Raw genomic sequence first — 17,548 nt, forward strand, 5'->3', positions numbered from 1 at the left:
TTTCTACTAGAATCTGTCCTTGATCAAAAAGACATAGGAAGACTCCTGGCACTTTAGAAATTGATACCATGACCTGGAAGATCATCTTCAGAGAAAAGCTGTAATTCTCCCTGTCTTATGTGCTAATTTGCTGCCCTCATCACAATGTGGTCATGGCGGAAAACCTCTAAACGCTTAATGCCCTGGAGGAAAGCCTGTGATTTACCGCTGCACACGCACTAGCATAAAGCAAAACAAGACAAAACCGGACAGAACAAAATGCTGGCGGCCATGCAGACGAACCTTCACATTGCTGGTAGGAATGTAAAATGGCACAGCCTTCCCAGGAGATGAAGTTAAATGGACACTGACCATACGACCAGCCCATTCCACGCCTAGGTGTTTACCCAAGGGAAATGAAAACATGATCTTGCAAAATCTTGTATGAGAATATTTACAGTCGCTTTTTTCGTAATCACCCAAAATAGGAAACGGCCCAAATGTCCCCCAACTGGTGAGTGGATAAACAAACTCTAGTCTGTTCATATTCATACCATAGAGCACCACTCAGCGTGGAAAAGGAGCTACCGGGACGCCTGGGAGGCTCAGTTGATTGAGTATCTTGAGCGTCCGACTTCGGCTCAGGTCATGATCTCACGGTTCATGGGTTCGAGCCCCGTGTCAGGCTCTGTGCTGACAGCTCACAGCCTGGAGCCTGTTTCGGATTTTGTATCACCCTCTCTCTCTGCCCTCCCCGGCTCGCACTCTCTCTCTCTCTCAAAATAAATAAACGTTAAAAGCTTTTTTCACAAAAATGAGCTACTGACACATAAAATATAGATACATTTTAAATCTATGACGCTAATTGAAAAAAGCCTGACCCACAGGGCCACCTACTACAGGATTCCATGAGCATGACGTTCTGAAAAAGGCAAAATTCTAGAGTCAAGAGAACAGTCTGGTGGTTGCCAGGGACAGGGGTGGGGGACGCGGTGGGGTGGGGATTCACTATGACAGAATGTTTTGGGGCAATTTTCTAAAGCTTGATCGTGGAAGTGGTTACACAATCCCGTGCCTTTGTCAAAACTCCTAGAACTGGATACCAAAAAGAGTGAATTTATTATATTCAATTTTTAAAAATGTTTTTTTTAATGTTTGTTTATTTTTAAGAGAGAAAGAATGTGAGTGGGGGAGGGGCAAAGAGGGAGACACAGAATCTGAAGCAGGTTCAGGCTCTGAGCTGTCAGCATAGAGCCCGACACAGGGCTCGAACTCATGAACGGTGGGATCATAACCTGAGCCGAAGTCGGGCGCTTAATCGATTGAGCCACCCAGACGCCCCTATACTTCAATTTTAAAAAGCAAAAAAGTCCCCGTGATTCTGCTAGATTTACTTTAATTTGAATGGAGTCTTTTTCAATTTAAACGAACAGCAGGCGCACCCAAGCACACGTGTGTACACCCGCACATACCTGTGTGCACTCAGTCACACGTTCTGCATACGTACATGTGCGCACTCCCGCTTACAGACGTGTGCATGACAAGCACACACCCCTGTCCACACACATGCAGACCACACCCACACACACAGCCCCCCCTCCCCCCGCACTTACCTGATCAAGAAGTGGACGCAGACGATACTCTCAGACTGGGGACCCCGGCCCCCCGACACCACTGTGGCCTGAGTCTGGGTCCACAGGTAGCCACCGCTCCGGGCCAGGAAGCGATACTGCCCTGTTACTGCCTGGCCCTTGCTCAGCACTGGGGAGGGGGACGGGGAGGGGTCAGGGCCACAGAAAGGGCAAACGGGGAGAGGAGGCTCTGGGGGTGGGGTGGGGCGTGGGGCATGAGGGAGCCAGGGACGAGGACCCTTCTCGGGGCAGACGTGGGGAGCTGGGGGGCGGGTCTCACACTGCCGGGGAGTCTCACTTACGGGTGTGGACGCTCTGGCCGACAGCGTCCGAGTCCAGAGCGTGGATGTATTCATAGGCGGAGCAGCCGATCAGGTCATCGGGGCTGTAGCCGGCCACCTCCGCGATCCTGGGTGGGTGCAGGGGGCCTGGTCAGTAAGACTGGCCGAGGCGGGCGGAGGGTGGAGGATGGGGGCTGGGGGGCGCGGGGGAGCCAAGCCAGCCAGCCAGAGAGGGTTGTAATGAAGAGAAAGAAAAGGAGGTGTTGTGGGCTGAATAACGGCCCCTGGAGAGGTCCACCCCCTAATCCCCAGGCCCTGTGACTGAGGCCTCAGGTGGCAGAGGGGACTGTGCTGGGGTGGGTGGGCTGGGGGTGATTAAGTGAAGGATCTTGAGATGGGGAGCTTCCCCTGGAGGATCTGGGTGGGCCCAGGGTGGCAGCAGGGGCCCTCACAGAGGAATGATCTGTCCAGGACCGGTGCTGATGGAGGCGGACGGCGGGCCATGTGTTTCGAAGATGGAGAAAGGGGCCCCAAGCCAAGGAATGTAGGAAGGTTCCAGAAGTTTTTAAGGCAAGGAGCCTCCACAAGAAATGCGACCCTGGACTTTAGATCCATAAGGCTCATTTCAGACTTCTGAGCCCTGGGGTCGTGACTGTGTGTTTTGAGCCACTGATTGTTACAGCAGCTGGAAACCGATTTGCAGTGGGGTTGCGGCGGCAGGGATGAGGAAGAGTAAACAAAAGGAGGAGGGAAGAGAAAGGAAGAAAGAAAATCACAGAAAGAAAGAAAATCAATAAAGTAAAAAGGAATAATGCTCATAGTGCTTAAAAATAGACACTTATATGGGGCGCCTGGGTGGCTCAGCCGGTTGAGCGTCCAACTTCAGCTCAGGGCATGATCTCAGGGTTCGTGGGTTCGAGCCCCGCGTCGGGCTCTGTACTGACAGCTCAGAGCCTGGAGCCTGTTTCGGATTCTGTGTCTCCCTCTCTCTCTGCCCCTCCCCGGCTCACACTCTGTCTCTGTCTCTCAAAAATAAATAAATGTGGGGCGCCTGGGTGGCTTCGTCGGTTGAGCGTCCGACTTTCGCTTAGGTCATGATCTCGCGGTTCGTGGGTTCGAGCCCCACGTCGGGCTCTGTGCTGACTGCCAGCTCAGAGCCTGGAGCCTGTTTCAGAGTCTGTGACTCCCTCTCTCTCTGACCCTCCCCTGCTCACGCTGTCTCTCTCTCTCTCTCCTAGAAATAAATAAAACATTTAAAAATAAATAAATAAATAAATAAATGTAAAAAAAATAAATGAATGTTAAAATTTTTTTAATAAAAATAAATAGATATAAGATAAAATAAAACAGGGGTGCCTGAGTGGCCCAGTCAGTTAAGCAACTGGCTTTGGCTCATATCATGATCTCGGGGTTTGTGGAGTTCAAGCTCCACATCGGCTCTTTGCTGTCAGTGCAGACCCTGCTTTGGGTCCTCTGTTCCCCTCGCTCTCTGCCCCTCCCCCCTCTCAAAAATAAACATGAAAACAGGGAGCCTGGGTGGCTTAGTTGAGCATCCAACTTCGGCTCAGGTCATGATCTCGCGGTTCACGGGTTCGAGCCCCAAGTCGGGCTCTGTGCTGACAGCTAGTGCTGACAGCTTCGGGTTCTGTGTCTCCCTCTCTCTCTGACCTTCCCTTGCTCATGCTGTCTCTCTCAGAAATAAATTTTTAAAAAAAACATTAAAAAATTTTTTAAATAAATAAACACGAAAAAAATTTTTTTAGTAAAATAAAAATACACTTCTCTAGCACTCTGCACCAGGCAACACATTGGGTGCTCAGAACAAGTGCTCTAAGGAGGCTCTAAGGTCACTCCACGGGACAGATGAGCAGAGTGCAGCACGGAGACCTGACGGCCTCTGGCCAAGGGTACACAGCCAGGCTTTCAATGCAAGCTGTCTGAGCCCAGACTTGCCACTCCCAAGCAGGACTCCAGGGTGCTGGAAGGAAGGAAGATGCAGAAACAGGCAGGGATGAAGGGAGAGAAGGGCGGAGGGAAAAAGAGGAGAGAGAAAGGGAAGGATTTGGGAGGGCGGGTATTAATAGGGATACTTCGCTGAGCACTGCGTTCAGGTTGGGCACTGTGCAAACTGCTTTATGCACACGGACTCATTTAAGGAAAGTAACAGAAGGGCAGGGAGGGAGGCACGAAGACTCAAAGAGAGACCAGGAGAAAACCCAAGGCAAAAAGACCCACAGAGGATTCACAGCCAGCCACACAGAGACAGAAACAGATGGCATCAGCGACAGACGGAAATGGACCAGAGGGAGAAGGGGGGGCGGGCGTTAGGGGGATGGGCAAGAGCTAGGCATAAAGGAAGAAGAGGAGCTGGGCCAGGGGAGGGGGTGGGGGGCAGCGGGCTCCTGCGCACCTCTCATCACAGTAGGTGAACTTCATGTCCAGGCTGTGGCGGCTGAGGAAGGCCCCCTGGCCCAGTGGGGGCTCCAGGCTGCCGGGGTGGGGGATGGCTTCACAGATGAGCACCAGGCACTGCAGGGGGGGCTCCAAGCTGGGGCTCCCTGCTGGGGACGTCTGCACAGGGGGCTTGTAGGCCCTCATGTGGCCAGAGCAGTACAGCACCTAGTTGGGAAGGGGGTGGGGCGGGCAAACGGGATGAGGCACGTGGGCCTGGGGTTCCCCGCGGGCCTGGAAGGTTTCTCTCCACTGCCCCAGGGCCCGCCGGGAGCCGAGAACAAACCAGATTCTGAGACTCTGGGAGCTCCGAATCCAGCCCCTCGGGATCCCTGGACTCCAACACGCTGCGAGAACTTTAGGGCTCAGGCCCCGCCCCAGCAGCCCCTCCCACCCCAGGGCCCCCTCCCTCCTCCAGGCCGGGCCCTGCCCACCTTCCAGGTGGCCGCCTTGAGGTTGAGGGTGCGCCCCCTGCTGGTGAGGGTACTCTTCATGCGCAGGGAGAAACACCGCTCGGTGGGGGCCTCGGGCTTCTTTTTGGACAGGCCTGGGGACGGGCCGGGCCGCGGGGAAGGGGGTGAGCAGGTCACTGGGGCAGCTCAGGACAGAGCCCACTTCCCCACAGCACCCCAGCTACCAGTCTCCCCAGCCTCATTCCCACAGGAACCAGGGAGGGCCCCCAGGGGTAGAGAGTGCTCCTTCCAGATACCCCAGGGCCGGGCCGGGGCCCCTCTTCCCATTTTTCTGAGTCTGGAGAAAGGGCATGCGTGGAGGGAAAGCCCCGGCTTCTGTAACCAGGGGACGGAGGCCTCCAAGGAACTCACTCTGCCGGGGGGTCAGGGCGTCCTGAAGCTCCTCTTGGTCACAGGGGTGGATGAAATCAAAGATACTGTGTCCAATGAGCTCAAGCTGCCAGGGAGGGAAGCAGGAGGTGTCTGAAGGAAAAGCACTTTCACCAGCGCCTCTGACTCATCTCCTCTTTCCTGTCCTCACCGCCCTTCCCCTGATTCACGAGGCGGGATTGCTGTACATGCTCTCCATTCATTCACTCCCTCCCTCCCTCCCTCACTGAGCCACCACTTTTTCCGTGCCTGCTGTCTGCCAAGCCCTCTTCTAGATGGTAGGCAAAGCTGTGACCACACACAGGCACAATCCCGGCCTCTCGGAGTTTACCGGCTAGTAGGGGAGACAGCCAATAAGCAAACAAACATAACAACGCAGCTATAAAACACGATAGGAAGTAATACGGAGAAAATCAAGGTAAGGCAGTGAAACGGTGGGATGCCATCTTAGAGGCAGTAGTCTGGGCCCATGTCATTTAAACAGATTGTTGAACCAAGCCAGTGAGGTGGTCGTATGGCTCTCTCTGGAGTCTTCTGGAAAGAGGGAACCGCAAGTGCAAAGGCCCTGAGGTGAGACCCCGTTCAAATCCCACCTGTTTGGCAAGCCAAGGACTCAATGTGTTGTTTCAGTTCAGGCAATGAGCCCGGCACTGGCCGGAGGGGACTCCGACGGCGAGGGATCCACACCGCTCACAACCCAGTGGTGGTGTGGACCAGGGGAAGAGAGATGGCTCTCCTCTCTGACAGCCCCTCTCGTAGCTGGATTCAAATCCGGGCTCTGCCACTTCCTAGCTTCGGGGCCTTGGGACATTCACCTCTCTGAACCCCAAAGCTCAAGCTAACAATGGTACCAGGAGTGAGATAACAAAGCAGGACAAAGGAACAGAGTGCCAAGTACGGAGCCCGTTTACGTGAACCGGGAAAAACAACTGGTAACCCTCCCGCGGGACATGCTGCATGGATGAGCCAAAATCAGTTCCCCACCCGTATCTCCTGCCTTCCCGTCCCCAGATCCCTGCTCAGACCCCTCTTCTCTCACCAGGGGCCCCGCGCCCCTCCCTGCGGACCCTCAGCCTCTAATCCCAGCCTCCAGCTCCACCCCTGTGCACACCAAGAGGGAGCTTTCCAAAATCTAAGTCCTATTCCACCTCTCTCACAGCCTCTCCCCTGCTGAATATCCTTCTATGGCTCCCCCCAGTGCCCCGGCAATAAACCTAATTTGGACCTAAATTACCTAGCTCCGTTGACCTCTCAGGACTTTTTTCGCTCACCTTTCCCCTTGCACTCTGCACTGAGCCAGGATCCGCATCTCGATTTCCCCCAAATGCTCCATTTTATCTCACCTCTGGGCCTTTGCATATTCTGTTCCCTCAGCCACGCACCTTCCCAGTCTTCGCTGTTCCCGTCCGTTCCCCATACCTTCGGACTGGCTAAGTCCTCTGAGTTTCAGCTCAGATGTCTTCTTTTCCAGAAGCCCTTGATTCCCCGCTGAGGCTGGGTCAGGTAGCCCCCCACCCCACCCCCCGCCGCCTTCCCTGGCTCACACAGCCCCCTAGGCTGCCCCAGCCCAGCCCTGATCATCCTGTGTCTTCCGTCTGGTGACACGTCTGCCTCCTCTCTGTACGGTGAGCCCCGTAAAGGCAGGGCTAGGGCAGTCTCGGTCACCTCCGGATCCCGGCGTCACCTGCCCAGGGCCAGGCACGAAGCAGGCAGCTCCTCTCACCTGACTGAGGCCCAGGTGTTTGCTGACATTCTCCGACAGGTAAGCCATGTCTCCCTCGGCAGTGAGCACCATGACGAAGCCCTCCAGGGCCTTCAGGTAACAGGCATCCAGAGCTTCGCCCCCTGCTCCCACCTGGTTCCACTCCCCTGGTATCGGGGCCAGGGTGGATGGGGTGTCTCTAGTCAGCCATGGGTCCGCCCTGGCTAGCCTCCCTCTGCCTTCCCTCACTCAGAAGAATCTAGGTGCCCCCCGGTGGGCAAGAAACATATGCCAGCGCCTTGGAATCCCAAGGAAGAGGGCGGGGCCACCAAGGATTGTAACCCTAAGGGGGCGGGGCTTTCCAGGGGCACAGGATTCTAAGGCGGTGGGGGTCTCCCAAGGGAATAGAATTCTAAGGGGGTAGGCTTCCTACGAGGGCAGAATTCTAAAAAGACGGGATTCCCAGGAGATCAAAATTTAAGGGGCCAGGAGCTAGAGGGTGTCAGAATCCTAACGGGGCCGAGTCTCCCAGGGGTTCAGAATTCTGGGGACAGGACCTTCTAGATGGACAGAATTCTAAAGAAGCAAGGGTTCCCGGGTGACAGAATTCTAAGGGGGCAGTGCCTCCCAGAGAAATAAACTTCTGTGGGGCAGGGAAGTCTTGTGGGCAGAGCCTGCCAGAGGATGGCTGCCCGTTCCTCATAAATAAAGTCCTGAGGATTCCAAAGTGTGTGTGTGTGTGTGTGTGTGTGTGTGTGTGTGTGTGCGCGCGCGCGCGCGCCTCTTGCAGGGTAGAATTCCAACTGGGTGGGAATCCTAGGGGATGGCTTAGACTAAGCGGAGGGGCGATGGACCTTAAGGAGCTGGGGAGGAGACTCTCTCAAGCAGTCGTTAAAAATCGGGCAGCTAAGCCTCCCGGGGATATTTGTTGCAACGTCTCCCGAATCCTAAGGGCTGACGCACCTAAGGGAGTGAGCTGACCTCCTAGGGCTTAAGGAGTTCCAACTCGAAGGAGGTGGAGCTTCCCAGGGGCGCATTTCCCAAGGGGCGGGGCCTCACGCGCCACCGACCACGGAGAGGGCGGGGCCTCCCGGGGATGCGGCGGCCAGGGGGCGGGGCCTTGCCGAGGTGGGACTTCCCGGGGGCGGGGCTCACCTGCGGCGCAGAGGCGGTGCATGCGCAGGTAGCTGATGGTGAGGCGCATGATGGAAGCCTTGTCCAGGTGGGCGCTGACCCCGCGCGCGAAGGGCAGCGTGTGCGCCAGCTGGTACAGCACCTCGGTCTCCTGGCTGCGCCGGCTGCGGGCCGCATCCCGGGACTTCTCCTTGCGCAGCTCGGTGCTCGACCTGCGGGCATCGGCGGCGGTCACTGGCGGCGCCCCCGGAAGGGAGAGAGTCGGATGGGACATGCACGCGGGGCGCTGCCACACGGGGCCCGGGGCTCACGGAGGGCAGGGCCGCGACCGGGCAGGGCTCGCCGTGTGGCCCGGGCGAGCTCCCGGAGCTCTCCAGGGGCCGCGAGGGTTCTACTCCGGGGCAGCTCCCGGCCGCGGGTTTTATCTGTCCCCGCGCCAGCGCTTGCTGTCCCCAGCGCCTTGCTTCTCTCCGAGGCGTGCCTAGGGCCGCTGTCCCCTCCCTGACTTATCTGCTGTTTATTCCCCGGGCTTGGGACGCCTGGGGGACAGGGCGGCCTCCTGCTGGGAGGGGGCCGGCCGAGCTGGCCCCCAGCCAGGGAAGGGAGGGAACATGAAGTCAGCAGCCTCCAGGCCCCCTACCCTACAGCCTCCCAGAACCCCCTCTCCTGCCCTTTCCCCTTCTCAGCTGAGCTGAATCCTCTGAAGCTTAGAACACAGATCTCAAAGTCCACCCACCCACCCACCACGGGGGCCCTGCCGATGTGACAGCAATCCAACGCCAGTGCTCTGTGGAGCCAGCCGCTAACCACTCACCCCTGCCCTTTAATCCACTTCAAATCCCTGACTTCTGCATGTGGGGCTGCGGGGAAGACGCATGAGTGTTTTGTCAGAAATATCCACCACTGATCTAGCATTTACTGTCAGTGCCTGTGCAAGTAGGTAAAAGACATTAACCCACTCAGAGCTCAGACAACCCCAGCAAGGAGGCAGTAACGTTATCCCCATTGAACAGATGAGAAAACCGAGGCACAGTGCTTGCCCCTCAGGAGTGAAGCCAGGCTTGAACAATGGTGGGCCTGAACTCTTCAGTCTCAGTTCTGTGGCTCTGAATTTATCTCCAGGTTAGTGCTTCTCCCCATTACTGCCACTGTCTTAAATGTCCAAATCCAAACTCCGTGGCTTTTGAAAAAATATATAGAAAGAGTATATTATATATAGTATATATAATTTTCTTCCTCTCTGAATACACATGCGCGCACATATATATATTGATCTCACGAACGGTGAGATCATGATCTGAGTTGAAGTCAGACGCTTAACTGACTGAATCACCCAGAGGCCTCTATATATACAATTTTTTTAAAGTAGGCTAGGGCCAGTGCAGGGCTTGAACTCACGATCTTGAGATCAAGACCTGAGCTGAGATCAGGAGTCTGATGCTTAAGCGACTGAGCCACCCAGGTGCCCCTAATCTTCTCTGTACTTATAATATTGAAAAACCATTAATAAGCGGCTATAATTTGCTAAACACATATGTGTCTGGCACTGTTCGAAGTACTCTGCCTATGTGTACTCATTCAATTCCAGGAGGCACTTTAAACCTCCACGTCACAGAACAGAAACGGGGACTCTTACAGGGAAAGTCCTTTGCCCCAAAAGTCACAAAGCCAGTAACTGGCAGAGCCGGGATTTGAACTGAGGCAGTGACGTTCCAGTGCCTTCACGCTCCGACTCCTTCCTGGTGACCCAGCCCAGGAAAGCAGAACTAACTCTCGGAGGGGAGGCTGTCCCTTCCCAAACCCAGAGGCCACTCCTGGGGATGGCATCAACCTCGCGCCCAAGCGGGAGACCTGAAGCCCCACTCACAGGCCCGGATGGGGAGAGAGGAGGGGACTGTCCGTCAGGCTGCAGAGGGGAAAAAACTCCCTGCAGCCAGTGGGAGGCACAGAAGGGGGCAGGCTGGGTGGAGGGGTGGAGGCAGCCAGCAATCACCCCCTCCCCACCCATCCCCTCCCTCCCTGCTGGTGGGAAGCCGGGGCCTCCAGTCCCGCTCTGCCCAGAGGACATTCCGTCCTGTCCTGTTCTGTTCCAGCCCTGTTTGTCTTCCTGCCCAGAGGGTGGGGGTGGGCGGGCCTCCCTGAGCTAGGGGCCCAGACAGAGGGAAGCAGGCCTAGGAAGAGGAATGGGGGTGGGGCCGGCCCCCCACCTCCCGGGCAGCTGGGCTCTGTAATCCCGCCTGTGGCCGACTTCTCCCTGCATAGAAGGAGCCAGCTGGTGGCTGCAGTGGGACCCTCCTTCTAGTTCCCAGCTCCTGTCCTCCGGATGTTCCGACAGGAAGTGTGGGCCTCTCACTGGCTTCAGAGCCGAGAGTCTCTGGGCCTGGGTCTCCCGCCTTTCGTTAAACGGAGTAGGGACCTGTTTGGCCTTCCCTTAAACAGAGGAGGGGCTGGTCCCTCAGGTTCAGGACTCCGCTCCTTACTAGCTGTGCAACTTTGGAAGCTGTGCTTCCCCGAGCATCACGACACAACCTCACAGGGTTGTTTTAAAGATGAAACGAATTGCTAAACGGCAAGGACTTAGAACGGGGCCTGGCGGTCGGTGAGTGCCGGGAAAAGGCTGCTGTTATGCCTTCTTGGTCGACATCAGGAATGGAAGGCTTAGGGGCCTCTTGCACATCGGAGAGGCCTGTGGGGTAGGGTGTGTGTGTGCGTGTGTGTGTGTGATTACACACGTGACTCTTACACCAGCGCCTTGGGAAGTAGACTAAACAATCATGACAGTAATAATAATGATAGTTTTGCGGTAGCGAACCCCCCCAAAGGAGCTAGAGACCCCATTAGATCCTCTCATGGGAAGGAAAAGCGACCTCCGTTTTACAGGCCTGAAACTGAGGCTCTGAGCTGTGGCCTCCCCGGTCCAGGTAACCGGGCTGGCAATCTGCACCCTGCACCGAGTGCAACTATGTTGGGCACGTGTCTTTCCACCAGGCATCTACTTCTACCCAGAACACAGCCTGCCTTGAACACGGTTTATTGCACACCTAGGGGGTATCCTGCCCCAAAGACGGGGTCCCTCGCTGCCCATCTCGATGTAGTGCAGGGAAGGGGGGGTAAGACCCCCCATCTTCCAGGATATGTGACTGAGGCTCAGGGAGGCAGTCACTGACACAGGGCCACACATCCAGGAAGTGGATGAGCGGGGATCGGAACCTGACTGTGGGGCCTGTGCTCTTCGATGCCATGGCTTGGAGGGCATGTCCCCCCCCCCCCCCGCCGACCAGGGCCCCCCGCCCCGCCCCTCCTTGGCCCCGTGGCCTCCATCCCTTCCCAGTGTCCCACCTCTGCTGCCTCCGGATTTCCCCAGCGGGCCCCATGCCCAGCCCTGGTCCAGCCCCCTGGCACTCTGCCCGGCTCGGGACGTGCAGCTGGAACCCGGCCACCCTTCCTCTGTGTTCCAGCAGAGAACAGGGGGTGGGGCCAGGGCCTGGAGGCCCCAGGGTGAGGCCTGGGAATGGGGGCTGGGGCCCAGTGGCCCCCCCCACAACACAACCAAGAGAGGGAGAAGCCCACCTCTGAAGGACTTGCCGCCCGAGAGCAAAGGCATGGCGAAAGTGGGGAGACCCTGTACCCGCTGAGGGCTGCCCTTGGCCTTCCCTCTTCTGACACTGAGTTGGGGATCAGGGGCCTTGCAAAAAGTGAAGAGGCTCTAGGGGGGCTTTGGTTGTATCTGGCACCATGAGGACAGGGGCAGGGTTTGGGTTGGAGAAGGGACCCGGGGTGGGGGCAGTCAGGAGGAGCCTCTCTGCCTCTGCCTCTGCTCATTCCCAAGGAGGTGGTAATTCAGCGGGGTGCCTGTACCCAAAGTCCTGTCTTCTCCAGGAACCCCCTGATCTGGGGGACACGCGGGGCCCTTATACCCATCCGGAACTTCCCAAGAGCATCCCTTCCCGGGGTGGGATGGTAGTAAGCCTGAGCTGGAGGAAGGGAAGGGGGTGATGAGGAATGGGGGCCCACTCACCAACACCTAGGCCCCCTTTGGCCCAAGGGCCATCCTGGGGGTGCAGGAGGGGACGAGCGCGGCCAGGATCCGGGTGCGAGTTATGAGTGGGTGGCGCGCAGCACTGGGATGACACCACAGGAAAGGGTTGGCCTTGGTGAGGGGGGGGGAGCACCCCAGCTCAGCCAAGAGGGGCCCCCAACCAGCCAGGAGGGGGCGCTGGGAGGGGCTGGGCTGAGGCTGGGCCAGAAGGGGTGGGACGGAGTTCCCTGGCAGGCCCAGAGCCAGAGACTGGAATAGAACTTGGGGGGTGGGGGGGACGGCTTGGGGTGGGGGGGGTGGTAAAAAACACGGGGGTGTGGACAGATCCAATCAGACCTGTGAAGCCAGGGAGGAGGGGAGGGGGTGAGGCTTCCTGGAGGTTTCAGATTGGACAAGGAAGGGAGACCGAGGGCCTGCAAGATTTTCCGGGGTCCCGCGAAAACACGGCCAGATAGACCCCCCGCGGGCAGCGGACCCAGAGCTTGCGGCAGATCTGCACCTGCTGGGAGGTGAACACGGAAACCTACCCTCTGGCCCGGAGGACCCAGCTGAGCACTTCTTGCTTGCACAGAATCAGGCGCAGCACCCTCCATGGGGAGTCCCTAAATAAGGCAGTGCCACGGTCACGGGCACTGAGCAGGGGTGGAGGAGCGAGAAAGGGGCTCGGCTTTGGGAAGTGGGTCGGGCTGTTTCCTTGTTATTAAAAGGCCTGCCTCTACCTTTACCAAAAGGTCCCTGGGAAGGTTCCCAGAGAGCCTCTGAAGGGAGATCCCCCCTCCTGCTTATTTCTAGGGAACCCAAGGTTCCCAAGATTGCCAGGGAGCATCCAAGTACAGGGGGGGTCTCTCTTCTCTTGAACTCAGCATCTGACTTCCCATTCCGAGGGCCTCCCTATGTCTGTTTGGGAGTACCCCATATGCCCTAAGGTCCCAGGGACCCGGTTGCAAGGAACAACGTCAATTCTGGGAATTCGGAGGCTAGTAGGGTCGGTATATGGAGGGAGAATGCCTTTCGTAGAAGCCCGGGAACTGCTCGAACACAAGCACCCCCAATTCCGTGGGGACCCCGACCAGGTGGGAAAGGGAACCCGGGACAGCAAGAAAGTGGGGATCATGACCCCGAAGTCACTCCAGGCTAGAGGGGCGGGGCCGCCGGGGACTTGGGGAACCCCCTCGTCGCCCGCAGTCGGGTAGGGGGTAGGGTGCGGCGGGGATGTGCCTCCCGCCGCGCGTCCCGGGGCGTCCTTGGCGTGCTCCCGTGCATCCCCCACCGATTCAGGGGTCCCGGGAAGGAAAGCCCCCTGACTCCCACCATTCACGCCCCGAACCCCCGTACCTTGCGCGCTGCAGCCCCAGCGCCATGGCTCACCGTCGCAGCTCCGGAGCCCTTCGAGGCCCCTAGCCCCCTCCCCTGGGCCTGCGAGCCCCCTCCCCAGCTCCGCCCCCCGCCGCGCCGTTGGCTGCGCCATGCCCGGCCCGCGGCTCTGGTTGGACGACGCGTCTGTCACTTCCGAAAAAGAGGCGGGACCAGAGGCGAGGACCTAGAACTCCGGAGGAGGGGGGTATACCGCGGCACACACCGCCCCCCAGCCACACCCCTGGCCGCGGACTTCCTCGGCCGTGTTGCCCGCAGGGTCCGCGGCCGCGCCTCCCGGCCCAGCCTCTCTCGCCAAGTTCCCACACCAGCCGTCTCCGGAGTCCGCTCAGTTCGCTCCGACTCTTCCACCGCAACCCCCCAATCTCACCCCCGGCCCAGCCCCGTATTCCCCCCACCCGGGTTGGGCCCCTCAGACCACCGTCCCACCCACTCCAAGTCGCCCAGCTCTTCCCCTATGCACTGCGACTCCCCCGCCTCTCGCCACCCCCACTGCCAGCCCCACCCCAGCTCTCCAATCCCTCCCCCAGTGACCCCGCCGTTCCCTCTCCCTGCGCAGCCCCTCCGCACCCATCCCTGCACCCAGTATCCCCACCTCACCCCCACTCCTCCAGTCTGGCACCCCAGCCCCACCTCCTTGCCTCCCTAACTCCCTTTTCAAGTTCCCACTGTTGAATGATAAAAGTTTATGTCAAGTAAATACGTAAAACTCAACCACACCAACTTTTTAAAGAGCAGACAAATGGTATCTTTCTACTAGTGAAGTAAGAAGGGAAGGGTCCAAGGTCACCAAGGAGCGGCTAAAGCATTAGGATCGGATAGGGAACAGATTGTGTGTGTGTGTGTGTGTGTGTGTGTGTGTGTGTGTGTGTGTGTATTCCAGATGCAGCTTTGGGCAGGGAAAAGGATACTATAGCCAAAGTTTATACGGTTTGCCTTCCCTAGTGTCTAGTGGGGAACCACTTCCCTCTGTCCTCACTCTATTTAAATTTGAATAGGGCAGGCCCTAACCCTCCCCTCACCAGCTCTGGGACACCAGGATCCAAACCTAGCCAATCAGTTTATTCTGTTTCCCTGGTCACAGAGATTGGTTCAGAGAAGACATGTGACCTAACCTAGCGACGTGAGAACCAACCCTGAGCCATTTGGTGCAAGTAGAGAAAAGGGTCCTTTATTTTTGTGACAGCTGCCCAGCTGGTGGGAGGTGAGCCTGGAGCAGATGGGGTTCACCCTGTCACCAGGAAAGAAGAAATGAAAGTCAATACAGAAGGAAGCTGAAATGAAAGTTTGCGAAAAACAGCCTTGACATCAGCATTTGGGTACCTGGAGCCAGCCATTCCTGAACTCCACTTTAATGTCAGAACCATTATGGTCTTTGGGTCATGCCTGTTGTTGTTAAAGATTACTTTATTCATTGACCTTGTGCTTAGATGAGTCTGAGTTGATTTCAGCTGCTTTCACTCAAAAGAATCTTGATAAACAGAGAAAATATCTCCCAAGCTCTGGTGTAGAGGCCTGTGGAGTCAGAAAACAAGAGGCCTAAATTAGAAAGGGCTGCAGGGGAAGCAGTGTCCTACATGAGGAAGCAGGGGCTATGCAAGTCATTGCAGAGAGCCAATGCGAGGGATTTACAGTGCCCGAGGGAAACTGGCACTCGTTAAATACACATCAAAACAGAACTTAAAAATACGGACGGATGCACCAGGCATCTACCATCTAGGTTAGCATTAACTTGGCGGTTCCTGGCAGCTAAGGCAATTGGGGGAGATGTGTCTGCTGAAATGATTTCCAATTTCTGCTGAATGGATTTGTTCTTGTTTGTCTCGAGAAACCAGGTTTGTTCCTGGAACTGAAGTTTAGCAGGGACCTTTCTATTATTAAAATGTAGAGGGATCTGAGCCATCAGGGACTGTGGGAGCTCAGTAGAGGTGCGTCACTCAGCCTGTCAAGTAGTTTTCCTACGGAGGAGACATCTGAATGAATAGGATGAACAGCAGTGAGGAAGGCACAGAGAGGGCCAGGGAAAAGTACTGTGGACAGAAGGAAGAGAATGCAATGGTGTGGAGGCTGGAGAGCTTGGTACCTTGAGGGACCTGAAAAGTAGACCGTGGCTACAACCCGGAGTGTAAAGAGAAGAGGTGGGAGGTGGTGGTGGAGTGGTGCATGCCGGTGAAATCCAACCAGACCTGAGAACTATTCAAGAAGGTTCAGCAATCTCCTGAGGGCACTGGGGAGCCATGGGAGAGTTTGTGGAGCAGGATAGGAACACGATGTGTGCCTTATCAAGATTCCTCTGGTTGCTCTGTGGAGGGTGGATGACGGGATGGGACAGATCAGAGAACCGGATGGAAGCTGGTTGTAAGATGACCAGGGTGAGGGAAGGGGTCACGGGGGAAAGGGGGAGGAGATGGATGGGAGAGGCATTGAGGTTCACCACGACATCGGTATGAAAAGACAAAGCGTGGTACACCCACATCATGAACACTGTCCAGCAAGAAAAAGGACTGAATCGTTGATACACATAGGACATATGTGGATCTCAAGAGAGCAAGCAAATATTGAAAGACAGAGAAGGACTCGGGGACAGTGTCCCCATATGTGCAACTTTCACTGACGTGCATCAAAAACCAAGCTGGACTGATGGTTGGCTACACAGACAGAAATCAGAGAAATACAACACAACGGTAATGGTAGAATCTAGGTGATGTGGTTCATGTTCATCACCATAAAACCTTTCCACTTTTCTGTATCTTTGAAAATGCTCGTGAAGTGGGGCACCTGGGTGGCTTAGTCGGTTAAGCGTCCGACTTTCGCTTAGGTCATGATCTCGCGGTTCATGGGTTCGAGCCCCGCGTCCGGCTCTGTGCTGACTGCCAGCTCAGAGCCTGGAGCCTGTTTCAGAATATGAAACACACTCTCTCTGACCCTCCCCTGCTCACGCTGTCTCTCTCTCTCTCTCTCTCTCCTAGAAATAAATAAAACATTAAAAAAAAAAAAGAAAAAAGAAAATGCTCGTGAAGAAACATTGGGAGAAACAAATGTTAAGGAGCCAGGAGGGGCATGGTTTGGAGATTGATTATTTTGGTTGTGTGGATGAGGTGGTGGGTTTTTTGTTTTTTTGTGTGTTTATTTGTGTTTGTATTTGTGTTTTTTAATATGCTCTGCCTTGGGCAAAAGGGAAGACCCCGTGTTTTCAAGGTGAGTAGAAGCCTTTTCCTGTCCGTCTTCTCTTCTCTCTCCCCTGGATCTCTTTATTCTGCAACACACCCACCCACTCATTCATTCATTCATTCATTCAATTTATCCAACAAATTTCCACGGAGTGACAAACATACCGTTGTAGGCATTAGGGATACAGTGGTGAACAAGGCAGGTCAAGATCTCTCTGACCTGCCTTCATGGAACTTACACTCTATTTGGGCAGAAAGGCTATACAAAGAGACACAAATGAAATATCTAATACATTGTATTGTGACAAGTGCTATAGAGAGATGTAACCCAGAGAATGGAGGGGGGGAGGAGCTATAATTTTAAATAGTTTGGTTATGGACAAGCTTAATGAGAAGGTGACATTTGAGCAAAGACCTGAAGATGAGGGGGGAGGGAACCCTGTGGATTTCTGGGAAAAGAGTGTGCTAAACTAAGAGAACAGCAAGTGCAAAGGTCCTGAGGTTGGACTTGCCTGGTAAGTTCAGGGATCAGCAAGGAGGCCAGTGTGGCTGGGGCAGAGGAATGGGTGGGGAGAGTGGGAGATGAAGTCAGAGAGGTGGGGTAGGGTGTGGGGTGGACAGTGGTGTGGGAAGATCAGGTGGTTTGGGTTACCCTGGACTTTGGCTTTCACTCTGAGGGAGATGGGAGGGTGGGAGGCTTTTGAACAGGGAAGTGGCATCTGAGTTAGGTTTAAATGAAGCCCTCTTTTCCTTCCTTTATATGAAGGACTAACTATAAGCTCTCTAGTTTACAAAACAAACCACCCCCTGAGAGTTATTTTGCTTGTGAATTGATACCTGGGCAGGGATTGGTGTAGGTAGACAGCTGTCTCTGCCCTGCTTGGCCTCGGTGGGGGCTGTGGGCCGGAAGGATCTGGAGCTTCCCCACTCGCCTGGCAGCTGATG

General features: G+C 55.9%; 1 protein-coding gene across 4 annotated transcripts in view; it reads right to left on the bottom strand.

The window, feature by feature from the left end:
* The window catches only part of HIF3A (hypoxia inducible factor 3 subunit alpha), a 31,480-nt gene extending 18,000 nt beyond the window's left edge, over positions 1-13,480 (bottom strand). For 2 of the 4 annotated variants that reach the window (XM_039249039.1, XM_039249047.1), the window contains exons 1-8: positions 13,395-13,480; positions 8,042-8,232; positions 6,908-7,053; positions 5,167-5,251; positions 4,777-4,889; positions 4,302-4,510; positions 1,913-2,019; positions 1,593-1,740 (exon numbers count right to left, since the gene is read on the bottom strand). In XM_039249039.1, the coding sequence (XP_039104970.1) occupies positions 1,593-1,740; positions 1,913-2,019; positions 4,302-4,510; positions 4,777-4,889; positions 5,167-5,251; positions 6,908-7,053; positions 8,042-8,232; positions 13,395-13,420 (1,025 nt within the window). In that variant the 5' untranslated portion in view covers positions 13,421-13,480. Of the gene's footprint in view, positions 1-1,592; positions 1,741-1,912; positions 2,020-4,301; positions 4,511-4,776; positions 4,890-5,166; positions 5,252-6,907; positions 7,054-8,041; positions 8,233-12,038; positions 12,117-13,394 lie in introns of those variants that run through there. The other 2 variants (XM_039249061.1, XM_039249055.1) reach the window with 2 other exon arrangements.
* Positions 13,481-17,548: the final 4,068 nt, after the last annotated feature.

The sequence above is a fragment of the Hyaena hyaena genome, unplaced genomic scaffold (assembly GCF_003009895.1).
Source record: "Hyaena hyaena isolate Hyena2069 unplaced genomic scaffold, ASM300989v1 scaffold_9, whole genome shotgun sequence".
In the NCBI taxonomy this organism is placed as follows: domain Eukaryota; kingdom Metazoa; phylum Chordata; class Mammalia; order Carnivora; family Hyaenidae; genus Hyaena; species Hyaena hyaena.